General features: G+C 37.1%; 1 protein-coding gene across 1 annotated transcript in view; it reads left to right on the forward strand.

Moving 5' to 3' along the window:
* LOC149798513 (uncharacterized) overlaps window positions 1–14,381 on the forward strand; it is a 77,839-nt gene that overhangs the window by 19,005 nt on the left and 44,453 nt on the right. The window contains exons 3-5 of the mRNA XM_089957318.1: window positions 4,343–4,363; window positions 4,953–5,056; window positions 11,919–11,983. Of these exons, the coding sequence (XP_089813444.1) occupies window positions 4,343–4,363; window positions 4,953–5,056; window positions 11,919–11,983 (190 nt within the window). The remainder of the gene's footprint in view (window positions 1–4,342; window positions 4,364–4,952; window positions 5,057–11,918; window positions 11,984–14,381) is intronic.

Raw genomic sequence — 14,381 nt, forward strand, 5'->3', positions numbered from 1 at the left:
GTATCGTCGAGAATACAGCCTTCAACGGAGCTGCCGAAAAAAATCCTTTCTACTTTCAACACTTTGGCGTGTCCAAAATCGAAGTCAGTCGCGATGGCAAGACCTTGTGTACCCGACCTTTCGAACCTGACTTTACCAAGAAGAATTACTTGAGATCGTACTTGTCCCTGTACGAAGCCACCGGACAGTTAGGAACCAATACCAGTCACGGTATTACGTACGAGGATTATGCAGGAGGCTACGCTTTGTGGGCTTTTGATTTCACTCCAGACCAAGGCAGCGACGAGGGACATTTCCACCCTACAAACTCCGGCCAGATTCGTGTGGAAATTCAGTTTAAAGACCGAGACCCTGATGAAACGGTGAACGTCATCCTGTATGCAGAATTCGATAATACCATAGAAATCAACAGTTTGAGAGAAGTCATCCTAGATTACTAGAAACCATGGAAGACTGTTATCCCTCTTTACCTAGTGGAGAAACTTTTAGTGTTGGATTATTGTTAAAAAATGTTAGAGTTGTTGTTGTTTAGTGTTAAGTGATTTTTGAATAAAAAATGTTGTGTTTTGAAAAAAATGCCTTTGTCTTTTGTTTAGCTATAAGAATGTTGGATTGATGCTCTTTCATTTCTTACTATCCCTCTCATGACACTCACTGAACGTTGAGACTCAAAAACCGTGTGGGGTATGTTTTCCTTCACGTCCGCGCTTTGACTTTAAGAACCGGGTTGTTTCCAGTCTAACCATCCATTGTCGACTCATCCTCCTAAGAAGATGTGCTCCAAACTAGCTAAACTCAACGAAGCCTACGTGAATTTGCATAGGGTCAGACACAGTCTGATACCGAAGCCAGAAGAAATAGAGAATGTGAGAATGTTAAAAATCACTGAAGACCTGATAGAAGAGCTCTTCAGAGAAGAAATGAACAGGGAAAAAGAAGAATGGACAGAGAAGTACAGACTTCAGAGACAGCAGCAACAACAACAACAAGAGCAGCAGCAGCAACCTGAAGCTGACAGAGGCTTTGTCGATTGTCGTATCGACACCAAAGAGTTCTTCTTCTCCTTCCGAAGAAGCAGACCTATCGCCAGAAAGTCTATCCTCAGAGGACATCGCATTCTTAGAAACTAAAAAGAATGCCATAGCAAACAAAAAAAAAACAGCCCTTTTCAGGGCTACCCAATACTCTAGAAAAGAAATAACAATCGATTTGCCAATGTGTGTAGGCAGAGTAGTGTGATTATAAACACTAACTCTTTTTTAAGATAGTGTGAGGGTATGTGTTTGTGTGTTGGTGCTTGTAAGAACTCAGGTATGTTTGTGGGAATAGTAGATTATGGGTTTCTTTATTGTTTCTTAGCGTAGGTGAAGAGTATAGTTAGGGTTCTGTAAGCGCTCACGTACGATTGTGTGGATAGTAGATTATGGATTAGTTTATTGTTCTTAGCGTATGTGAAGAGTATAGTTTGGGTTTTGTAAGCGCTCACGTAAGATTGTGTGGATAGTAGATTATGGATTAGTTTATTGTTCTTAGCGTATGTGTTTGTGTGTTTGTGTTTGTGTGTTTGTGTTTGTGTGTTTGTGTTTGTGTGTTTGTGTTTGTGTGTTTGTGTTTGTGTTTGTACCCGCTCACGTACGATTGTGTGAATAGTAGATTATGGATTTGTTTATTGTTCTTAGCGTATGTGAAGAGTATAGTTTGGGTTTTGTAAGCGCTCACGTAAGATTGTGTGGATAGTAGATTATGGATTAGTTTATTGTTCTTAGCGTATGTGTTTGTGTGTTTGTGTTTGTGTTTGTGTTTGTACCCGCTCACGTACGATTGTGTGAATAGTAGATTATGGATTTGTTTATTGTTCTTAGCGTATGTGAAGAGTATAGTTTGGGTTTTGTAAGCGCTCACGTAAGATTGTGTGGATAGTAGATTATGGATTTTGTTTATTGTTTCTTAGCGTATGTGGAGAGTATAGTTTGGGTTTTGTAAGCGCTCACGTAAGATTGTGTGGATAGTAGATTATGGATTAGTTTATTGTTCTTAGCGTATATGTTTGTGTGTTTGTGTTTGTGTGTTTGTGTGTTTGTGTTTGTGTTTGTGTTTGTACCCGCTCACGTACGATTGTGTGAATAGCAGATTATGGATTTGTTTATTGTTCTTAGCGTATGTGAAGAGTATAGTTTGGGTTTTGTAAGCGCTCACGTAAGATTGTGTGGATAGTAGATTATGGATTTTGTTTATTGTTTCTTAGCGTATGTGGAGAGTATAGTTTGGGTTTTTATTATATGAAATGAGAAAGTATAGTTTGGGTTTTATTATATGAAATGAAAAAGTAGGGGGATGTTTTCCTTCACGTTCGCGCGTTGTTTGGTCATGATCTAGGTAAGATCAATTTTACGTTTTAGGGGGATGTTTTCCTTCACGTACGCGCTTTAAGTATAAGAACCCATAGTATTCGTCGTTCAAACCATTCTGCAAAGAATAAAAAAGAAGATGGCTTCTAACCAAGTGGACAAAATACAAACATTACAAGACGTTTTAGACAACTTAGGAATGATGGAGCAGATGTTAATAAGACTGGTTGAAGACCATTATTCCTATAGTCCCCATCGTGTAAAGATGGAAATTAATAACTTAAAAAAGGTAAAGGACAAGATTAGTGGTGTCATGAAAGAGATAAAGGAGGAGAAGGAGGATGAAGAGGAAAGAATAAGAATAAGCAAATGGAACGAAAAGATTGAAAAAGAAGAAGAAAATGAGAAGAGGAAGAAAGAAGAGGAGGAAGAGAAGAAGAAGAAAGAAGAGCAGGAGAAAAAGAAAGAGAAGAAGAGAATGAGTGTTGGAGATAAAATAAGAACTTGGTGGAGAAAAAGAAGAAATTAGAAGCAGAAGAAGAAGAAAACCCAAAGGTCCTTTTCAGGGCCAGCCATATTTCTCGAAAAGAGATAGCCTTTCCATTGCCTACCCCTTTTTTAAATTTAAATTTAAATTTAAAAAAATTTAAAAAAAAAAAAATCCCAAAAACCCAAACTCTATTCCCCATGTTAATTTCCCTTGTCCCTAGACAGACCCAAACTCTATGTTAAATTCCCATTGTCCCTAAAGTGACCCACGATTTCTCTCCATGTTAAATTTCCATTGTCCCTAATCTGACCCAGGGGTCTTTTTAATGCTAAGTCCCATTTTCCCTAATGTGCCCCACTTTACTACTGATCAATCTTCATAGATCTGATTGGATGACAAAGAAGCTGTGGAGAAGCCCGGTCCCAGAACACTTCTCCTCCCCTAGCCACACTTTTAGTGATACAACACTTATTGCAATGGCTCAACCGCAACTGGAGTTCCCAAACCAGGACAGAAAAGGAATGTTACTGGATACGTTGCCTTAGAACATCGAAACCAAAAGGTTTAAACAAAATAGACTAGAAAAAGACAGCCATGCATAAAGATAATTATCTTTTCCAGCCGACACATTTTCTATTAAATATTTCTCTACATTTGCCCAATAGATTATAATTATTACTATGACAATGAAATAACTGTGATACAATTTTGCTCTTACATACATTTACATAAATCAACAGATGTCGTTATGGCTCATCGATTTCTAGGTCAACAAAAATATTTTCCAGTATCCGCAACAAGTTGAAATAAACTAGTTGAAACATAATAAATTTAAATATTTAATTCTTGTAGAAACAGCCATGTAAAGTTTCGCAAACATAACCGTTTTCTGTTTTATTTATTTGTCTCGATCTATGTCATGTATTTACCTTTCAAAGAGACTCATTAAGAATCGAACACGGTCAGGCTACCAGGCTAGTTAGATACTAGTTTTTATTCATCTTTACGGGACAATTAATCTAACCTGAACCGTGCATATTTCATAGGATGTCACCTGCTTTTGTAATAGATTTGAGTTAAACTTATATTATTGTATAACCTTGCGTCAAACATATTTGTATTGCAGTTTAATAACATAATATGAATATAATACGAGTTTTCATGCAATGAGAATTGATTAAATATAGAGAAAGACAGAACTAATCTATACAAGTTATGAAAATATTAAGAGGTATTAAGCGCTTTGCATTGTCTCCAGGAACGCGAAATCATACGATTTTCCTTCATCATGGACTAACTCGATACATATAAATATATTATTATGATACATAGTTCAGATGTGTAAAATCCAACACCTGTGAATAATAAAGAGTGAAGTTTACGTTTTTGGTAGAAACATTTTACAATAATATGCATGGATAACATGCAGACGTAGTAGCATTACATAGTAATGAAATTGTGTTGCTGTACATGGTTAAATATAAGATTGTGTCACACATTTCAGATACCCAACCTGACAAAATCAGTGAGTATTTCCAAAGGATTTTCATCTACATAGTTATGAACTTTATATATTAGGATCGTACTTAATGACCTTTTCTTGTATTTCACTGTTATCAGTGCAATCTCGGCTATCCAACCTCTTATCCAGTTTCATATATGTATCAGCCATATGCGGAACTACGTTTTATTCAAATATGTATCAGCCATATGTGGAACTAAGTTTTATTCAAATATGTATCAGCCATATGTGGAACTAAGTTTTATTCAAATATGTATCAGCCATATGTGGAACTACGTTTTATTCAAATATGTATCAGCCATATGTGAAACTAGGTTCTATCTTTCGTTTTTGTAAAGACAGATTATTCTCGGATATCATCCGCCTATGCTGTTTAAAATTTTGTCAAACACGATACCTACCGAACAATATTTATAGTTTGGAAGACAATCTAGATCACCTACGCACCCAGCCAACAAAGCAAAGAAAAGGGGAAATATTTTCTCACCTCAAAATTTACTGTAAAACGCTAGGCTACAAACACACATACCTTAATATATATATGAGTGTGCGTACTGTTTAGATATATATAGCATTTTGATTTTGTTTCTAGCTGTGGCCAGAATGAGCGTAACTGTAGACCAAACATTCGAACCTGAATATAATGATATAAATTCTTCGGAGTTCAAGTCATTTGCGCATGAATTTTCAATTGCAGTAAGTATGTAAGAAATTGGACTTTGTCGTTATGCATCTACTTCTCTCTGTCTCTATTTCTGTCTCTCTCTCACTTATTTCGTTAAACAAGCCTCGAGTTTAGTTGCAAATTTGTCCTAATAACGATGATTTACTTTTCTTTTAATTTGTTAGTACACCTGAAGAATGGATACTATGTGATTACATTAGTCGCTAAAGTCTACCTTCCTAAAGATCTTAGACGGACCTTATATTTACCATTTTTTTTTCACTAATTTATCTCACCTCTGTAGAGACAGAATTGTATATATTCCTGCCCCAAGGCTCTGTCTGGCTCTGTCTGTGTCTGTCTGTCTGTCTGTCTCTGTCTCTCTCTGTCTGTCTCTCTCTGTCTCTCTCTCTCTCTCTCTCTCTCTATATATATATATATATATATATAGTGAGAGATATATGTATGTAATTGCAGTGAAAGGAGCATTTTATCTATTTTGCATTCTTAAAACGACGGCATTTTGATTTAACTTTGGTCGAACGTGCATCCTTATGTCCAACCAGACAAACATGTTACAAATATTGCTCAAGATTATTTATCTTTTACAAAATACAATACATTGGCATATTGACGCTTACGCAATAATTTCATGCCGTTAAACCACGTATATAAAATGGTTTGTGCTTTTGTATATTTCTACCTTTTTATATATACATATGAGTAAACAAGCTTTGATAGCATGATTGCGTTTACCAAATATAATACAAGCGGCATAATTACAATCTAATTTGCTCAAGCAGAGTAGGAATACAATTTGTAGATGACATAAGTTAATCCATATAGTTGGTGTGTATCGTATTGATTTCTATCAAAACTGAGCCATATGTTTTCAAATTTAGTGTCATTTTCTCCATTGTGATTATTACAGAGTAAAATGCACATTTCAAGACAGCATTGCATGTGTCAAGGGTCTCTCGTTGACTACCTTAGTTTGGGGTGGGGTGCTCCCAGTATTATCTTTAATTATTACAGAAGACCTAACGTGGCTCGTTTTTGTTAGAAATTGAAGTAGTGATAGAGATGCAAAGCTCAGAGATCCCCGTCAGCGATGCCGGCAGTAAATTACTGAATACACAAAAGGTGAAATTCAAATAACAAATTTAATGCCATTCAATTACATATAGTCCTTCCTCAAATGAAATTCAATATTCAAAACCCTATCTCTCGTCTTTCACTCGACCAAGTGACGGCCTATTCCATCATCTGACTTAGTGTGATACATTTTCCTCCTGTTCTGTGTTTCTACTCATCTCTTGATATGTAGTATTTATGACTGGTATCCAGTACACCTTCAGTCCAGCAACCACGTCCTTCACCCTTGACTTCCTCCACTTCTGTTCTTTCATTTTCTTGTCTCCCAGAGACTCGGGACCAACTGTACCATAGTATTTCCCTTCTCTGTCTCCTACAGTTCCTCCGGTCCCTAAAAGCTTCCTATCCGAACACACACAAAGACATTAGTATTTTCCTTTATCTATCTAGCCTCACACTAAGCAACAATCTATCTATCATCAGATAAGCCACTACCTTCTTTGGTCACGCATTCGTGCACATCGAAATACCCATACTTTCTGGTATGGTATAAACGGTATCAACTGCTTATCATGCATATATCAATAAATTTCATCACATCGGTATATATAGATTCTCAGTCTTATTATACAGAACAATATCACATAATCAAACGCATTTCTGTACATTACACTTCTACAAAGTGTACACAGATACCCACATATCCATGCTCTGATATATCTTTACACATTATAATCCTACAAAGTATACACAACTAGTAAAATACTCATATTAACTAATGTTGCACACTGCAACCATTATACAAAGTTATAATTCAATTGAACATTTGTAAATCTAGAATATCACATGAATAAATACACGAGGTTACTACGAATTAACCAAATAGCGAATTACAATATTAATTCTTTACGTAAACATTGCTCATATCTCAAAATATGTATGTAGATCAAACACCAAAAATGAATCAAACACCACAAATGGTAATTCTACGTACTAACGATTCTAGTAATGAAGTATACATACTGCACATAATTAAAGTATAATTACCTTGCCGTAATAGATTGCGACAATCGAATAAATAAGTCACTGACCTTTCCGAAGCTTCTTTGTAATTACCAGAATAGCAATGTTTCCCGCCAATTTCGAAAGACGTCATATTAGCTTAGAACTTCCTTATGTAATTCCTGCAAGATGGTTTAGCGACTACTGACGTTTAGTTTCAAGACACTAGATTTAACTTGCGATTCCAATGGTGGCCACGCCTTGCTCAATTCCGAGTGGATATTGATTCACCCATGGTCTACATAGTTAGCAGACATTGCCCCCTCCCCGGCAGTCTGTCAAGGGTTGATTTACGACCCTCATTTGATGTTCTTTTGAGCCGAAACCGGCAATTTATGAATTTATGCCACTTACCTGTGACTCTCCTACAGCAGAATAAGGCACCAGTAACAAGCTCCTAAGGCCATGTTATACACAACTGGCTTCCTCCTGTCTTTTTTATGTCGGTGCACACTCGCAACATTTATGAAGCGAATAATTAGCCTCAGGGTCTATCATATACATCTTGCAATCTGGCTATTGCTCCGTACTTATAACGTGACAGTATGTCAAGTGATTTGTATTGATACTGGCGAGAAACGCAATGTCTAATCGGAAGGACACGATATCATTTAGATTATGGCGGTCGTTATGAAACATTTATGCAATAAACCATTATTTCATTTTATGATCAATCTTATTAAAGTGTGTAATGATTTGAATATTTAGAAATGAATATACAACAGCGTGTCAGTGGTTTAATGAAGCCTGCATACATAACCTTTTGGAAGAAGGACGCTCAAAGATATATAAAATTATACTTCTAATCTTTGAGGAAATGAACTGAATTGAATTTATAACGCGGGTGCATATAAGCTCAACGTAGAGAAGGTTTCAAATCCAAGGATCAGATCAAGGACTAAAAAATACGGTAAACATTCTGATTGCTTGAACATCAGCATATAGACTTTGGTAACAAAGAGTGACTTAGACGTGTTTGTATGTCGATTTTCGATTGTAGATTCCCTAATAATGATCAATATGTAGAGTGTATTGACTCATAGTCAGTCCTTTAGCATATTCGTTACAGATCTAAGTACCAAGATCCCCATCCTAGATACAAGAGCCATCTTTGCTCTCTCGAATGAACAAATCACAATAATGGTCATTTCATCTGTTGGATTTACCTGTAAATGTTGGCTTGGATCTAGTTTTGAGAGTGAATGGATCCTTCCGACAAGATTGCTTTGTAGATCGCCATTTAATACGCTCTTCATGGCATCGTCATACTCTTTCCATAACTTTTACTGTCCAAGGTAGGCCGTTCAGTTATCTCCTTTCTTTCAATATCAACTAGTCTGAGCTTTTCCAGTTGCTGAGGTTGTTCATTAAAGGCAAGGTGTTGAGGTTATGCCTGACTAGAGGTAATAGGGACTCCTTTACTGTTGTTCCAGAACGTGCAGTAGTCGTTGGAGTTATTGCTCAAACTGACTAGAATTAATGTGTGTGTGTGTGTGTGTGTGTGTGTGTGTGTGTGTGTGTGTGATTTTGATTGTTAACGTAGCTTTAAGAATGTTTCAGTCATATCGCTATGTCTGCAGTGTGACAGTTTATACTGATGTCTAGCACTGAGGCATTATGCCGCAGATGTCCCACCCAGTCACATTATCCTGACACCAGGCCGACCAGTCGTAACACTAACCACTTAATGCTGAGCGCCAAGCGAGGCAGCTGTTAGTACCATTTTTGTAAGTCTTTGGTATGATTCGGCCGTGGATCGAGCCCACGAACTCCCGCATCACAGGTGGACGTTCTAACCACTAGGTCACCGGAGGGGTCTATAAACAATGGGGTCACTGCACAAGTGGTTTCAGTTAGTGCATTGGTCCTTCACCAGTACTGACGAAATGCCCTCCATATGCTTCTCTTCCACTCGGCTAACTCCGTTTGCCTGAGATACATATGTTGCGGATATTATCCTCCGTCTCATCAGAGCTAGAGTCTGCGAGTTGAATCGGATTTCCGCAGGACAGCACTGCGATCTTGATTGATGATTTTTTAGACTTCATGTACACTTGCACATCTTCCTTCAGTTGTATGTAGCCTTAGGCTACCACGTCTGATAATGTCCGTTCACGAAACCGTCGTATTGAGCATTTCATCTTTCTCCTCTAGACGTATTTGGTAGTGTTAATGTGCAGTTGCTTTGTAATGGTTACCTAGTAGCTAAGGCTAAATGAAGTAATGCCGCCCCGAAATACATCTAAGCTAGCTATTCCCAGCTGTGATCTGTCTACATCTAAGCTAGTTCTTTCCAGCTGTGACCAGCTGTGATCTGTCTTTCCAGCGTTAACTATCTATCCATGATTGGCATCCAGTCTCTCCTGGGAGTCAGAATGTAGTTTATAGGTAATGCTACAGAGACATTTAAAGACTGAGTAGTAAACTTTGCCCTAAGTCAATCTTTTCTGAAATGTCTGGAAAATATTGGAAAGCATATGGCTGTTGTTGTTGTTGTTCTAGGGTTTAACACCATTTTCAGAACAGGATAGGCTATACATGGCGGCCAGTATAAATGGTGGAGGAAAAACCCAGGAAAACCCCGGAAAGAACCACCGACCCACGAGAAGCTATTGGCAAGCTTTCTCACACACCCACATTGGCCGAACCCGAGACTTGAACCCACGCAGACAGAAGTGAGATTGCAGTGATCCGTAACGGTGAGCGCTTTAGGCCACTCAGCCACTCGTGGCCCAAAGAAAGTATATGGTAATGGTGCTATTATGTATTGGGTATAAGTTATTTAGACGTGACGGGTAACATTTGATTTTTTTCACCTCAAATAACACGCACACATGTGATGTGTTATACTTGTTTGTTTGTTGATCATCCACGATTCAATTTAGAATTGATATGCAATATTGTCTGTACTCTTCGATTAAGAAAATCATTTGTATTTTATGAAAGAGTAACACTCTGTATTTGTTATAATAATAACGCATATTGGATCAATACTATAAGTTATTTTGGTTTAAGTAAATATTGATTCAAAATAAATTTATTCGATTTGATATGATTTACATATCTGCACTAATTTCTTAGTAAACTTCGTGCGCAGTTAGAAATATTTTTTGCAACTGTGTTAATGATTGCTTTCTTCCGACTGGGTACACTTCGTCACCCGCTCTACAGGATGCTCTCTACAGTTAACCGTATTTTTTTTTTACTGATTCAGAAGTAGTTTTTATCATCAGTGGTTTTTGCATGTACTAGTAAACATACTAACTATTGCATTTCTTTTTTCCTATTCGATGGTGCATATTTAATGCATTAACGTTGCATACATTGCTCAATTATATGTGAATGACGTCACTTGGACACCAGCTCTTAAACGCATTATTATTTTTTGGTTCCTATCATTTTTTGTGTGCATACAAATCTCAATTTGAAAACAGTTTAAAGTAGGTTAAGCAGCTCAAATAGTGAACTATTGTTGTTCGGTTCAGTTATTCATTATCAATAAATGAAGGCCTTATTGTAAATTTAAATACATCATTGGCATGTCAGCGTTATGACATCGGCAATATTAAAACACATAAACCGTCAATAGGCACCCTGGCCACAACTATCACGATAAGAGGTGATACTAGTGGTTTAAAAGTAGTTTTCTACTTTTGTCCCTCTGATGAGAGCATATCTTCTTTTAATACATTTAGAAATGGTCTTGCTTCCTTAAATGTTTGTCAATGTTTACTCAGATAACCGTTTCCTGCAAGTAAATAGAGTCTTAATATTTCGATAAATGAATGACCAAATGTGCGCATTCTTAAACTTTATTTTGCAAGTACTGTTATATAAGTCCATTTTAATGTTGTCTGCACTGAACCATATATAGTTACAAATGTTGACGATATACATGTCTTATGACCACATGGAAAAGTGTTTTTATTCATTTATACCTTTATTTATTACATTTTTGTAATTGCTTACGCACATAGAAAGGTTATCTTGCAAAAAGCTATCATAAATACTGCACTTGATGTAACGAGTGTGCAAATGATACTGACGTAATAACATGCACTCAACGATATCGATAAATATGCATGTCATTATAAACCAAAATGCTTCATTTTACGTTAGAATATTGCAGTAGATTAAATGTTGAAGATTAATGAAATGCTATATGCTATGCAAAAAATATTTATAGCTAAAATTCTGCGCCCCAAAAATTTTTGGGATAAGTGAAATCATGTCTTGACTGGTGCCTAAACATTGAATTATATTGATCTGTGCAAATATAAAATACTATTCATTCTTAAAATTGTTCAAAAATATCGACTTCCACTTGATCAAGTTGTTGGATCCCTATATCAAGCGTCAATTAAAAATTTGTACAATATTTAGCAGTTCGTAAAATATTTAAGTCTCTTTATGTCAGTCTCCAAATGTTTTGTGTCCATGTAAATACTTTAAACATTTTTTATCCTGTCGGGCAGCATGCACTGCGAAAGCAAAATCAACATGTGTATCATACAGTTCGATAATACAATTGAGATCGGTGAAAATTGAGCAGATGCCTTTATTAATGATAATAAATCTATACTTGCTTCGTTTCTACTCTCTCTCCCTCTCTCTCTCTCTCTCTCTCTCGATCGATCGATCGATCGATTGATCGATCGACAAGGCTACAAAATAATGCAAGACCTTACAACGTTTCCTTGCAGATCTCTAACACTAAGATGATGAACTATATTTCAGATGGACAAGATTTACAAAGAAAGCACCATCAAAGGTTACCTTGCAAATCAGGTCGAAGAGTTAAAGTGAGTTAAATGTAATCATGAATATTGTTGAGATTTCATCTTTCTGTTAGAATTCATAAGTATCGACAGAAGGATCTATTATATATGTATGCATGTATTAACAACCGATCACACGTAAGTTTCTATATTGAAAACACATTTCAATATATATTTATTATGACTCTTAAAATTGAAAATGAAAACTATATGCACAGCAATAACATTAATTACGTATTTATGCATACGTGATACGTATGTATGTATGTATGTATGTATGTATGTATGTATGGCATCATTGTATGCAAGTATGCATATGTCTATGCATGTATGTAGGTTATGCAATCGCAGCGTATTCACCATTCAAGGCAACCCTGGCAACACTAACGTCAAATTGCACCTAAGCTTCCTATGCCGTCCTCCTCGATAGAGACATGGTCTAAGGATGAGTTTTAAAAGATCCTTCGATAAGGCATGTACTCTTTTCTCTCGCTATGCTGTTAGGGTCCATGTCTCGAAAACACACACAGACATGGAAACAGCGTGTAACCGCATAAACTTGATCTTGGACCCAATCATTATGTTGATGTTATTCCAAAAAGGCAGTAGCCTAGCCAGAACAATGGCCTGAGCAATTCTGGAAAGAACCTCAGATTTTGAAACATAATAGGCTATAGTGCCTTAAAGCATATCACTGTGCCTAGCTCTTGTCCATTCTCTCCTATTTCGTTTTGAACGTCATTTGGGTTTTTGTCATTAGTTTGATTCTGTATACGCGGATTCCATGCCACACCTTACTTGCTTGGTAAAGACCGTCCGATAAGGTTTTCCATTCTTATTTATCTCTTGTTAAACCATCGATATCGTCAGGAAAATATCCTTTGGTGATTGTTTTGATTCTAACACTGTCACTTCCCTAGTGACATTCCAAGGCGCCACAAATGATCCTTTCCAGGATGATGTTGAAGAGATTGTGTGAGAGAAAGCTGTCCTATCTGACTCCTGATTCTAAGATTAAATATCTGTTCTGAAGTGCTACATCCTGTTCCGAAATCTGCAAGTTCTTCATCAAAGGTGTGCTCCGTTTGGGGTCTCAGTCTCTTGAGAATAACTTTAAGGATAATTTTCCTTGGGTGACTGATGAAGATGACTGCTTTGCAGTGCTGGTGCAGCTGCAGATTCCCTTCTTTTACTGGAAGATTGACGACCACACTTGGTCCATTTTTCCATGGGGTGGGCAATTCACCTGTTTGCCAGATTTTGTTGCAGTGTAGTGAGGTCATATATCACTGAGGTTCCACCGGATTGAAGATGTTCTGCTGACATACTGACTACCCCAGCTGCCTTCCCTTTCGTTTGCACCTTTACGGCAGTCTCTACTTCGTCCCTGAGGATAGGGTGGTCAGCCGGTTTTGTGTTTAGTGGTAAAATTAGTGCAGCTTGTTCTCCATATGCCTTCAGGTTGTAAAACTCTGAACAGCAACCCGTCTATCTGCTAAGAATATTTTTGTTCTACTGTGGAATTTTGATTGGCCTTATACTGGTTCGTGGTAGATCTCCAGTGTTTAGCTCTTGTCAGGTCCTGTAATAAATTTCATGGCTTTTTACTGTTATCTTGGTTCAGATTTTTTCGACTTTATTATATGGTCCACTAATTAGCTTCCATTGATTTCTATGTTTTCTTCGACTGTTTTATTCTCCCTATATTTTCTGCTCCTTCAAGGACACTTGGCGTCATCCTCAGTTTTCTCCTCACATGACATAGGTCTAGCATACCTGCTGTTACCCAGTTCTTCTTTATCCTAAGATGCTTGTCTATTACTGCGATGTAGAGGGTGATGGTCAAGGAGTGTAGGTTTATATATTCAAGACCCGAAATTGTAAATGGTGCGAAATGTGCCGCCTAATGATACTTTACATGCTTGTGCCAAGGGTAGATTTTAACGTTTTTCTAGATCACACCTGACCTTAACCAGTCATGGCTTGTTGGTCTTCTTCAAATAAAGTTTGATAATTATCATCAGCTAGACAAGGTCGCTTTCTCCTGGGCAGCACCGTGTTCTGGGAATGTTAACGTTAGACCGGAATTGGTGAATATGGTTGTGATATTTTCCGATCCCATGTTGATGCTTGTTCTCATGCCCAATGAAGTACATCCTATGTCCTTCATATGTTGATCTCTCATTCATTCATCCAGTACATCTCTCCAAAGACTTATCATTGATATTTTTCCATCTCGGCTAGGATTCAAACCCTTGACCTCATGCGTACGAAGCCGACGCACTAACCACCAGACAACTGGCTCTGCCTAAGCACTAAGAAAAGATATATTTTATTTTCAAGTCCTTACATTTAGGAAACATTTATTAAACATGTATATTCATAGTGAATTTGATATCAATTATAAATAGTACTTATCTTT

Source organism: Sinohyriopsis cumingii, chromosome 5, assembly GCF_028554795.1.
Source record: "Sinohyriopsis cumingii isolate HCF-2022 chromosome 5, ASM2855479v2, whole genome shotgun sequence".
In the NCBI taxonomy this organism is placed as follows: domain Eukaryota; kingdom Metazoa; phylum Mollusca; class Bivalvia; order Unionida; family Unionidae; genus Sinohyriopsis; species Sinohyriopsis cumingii.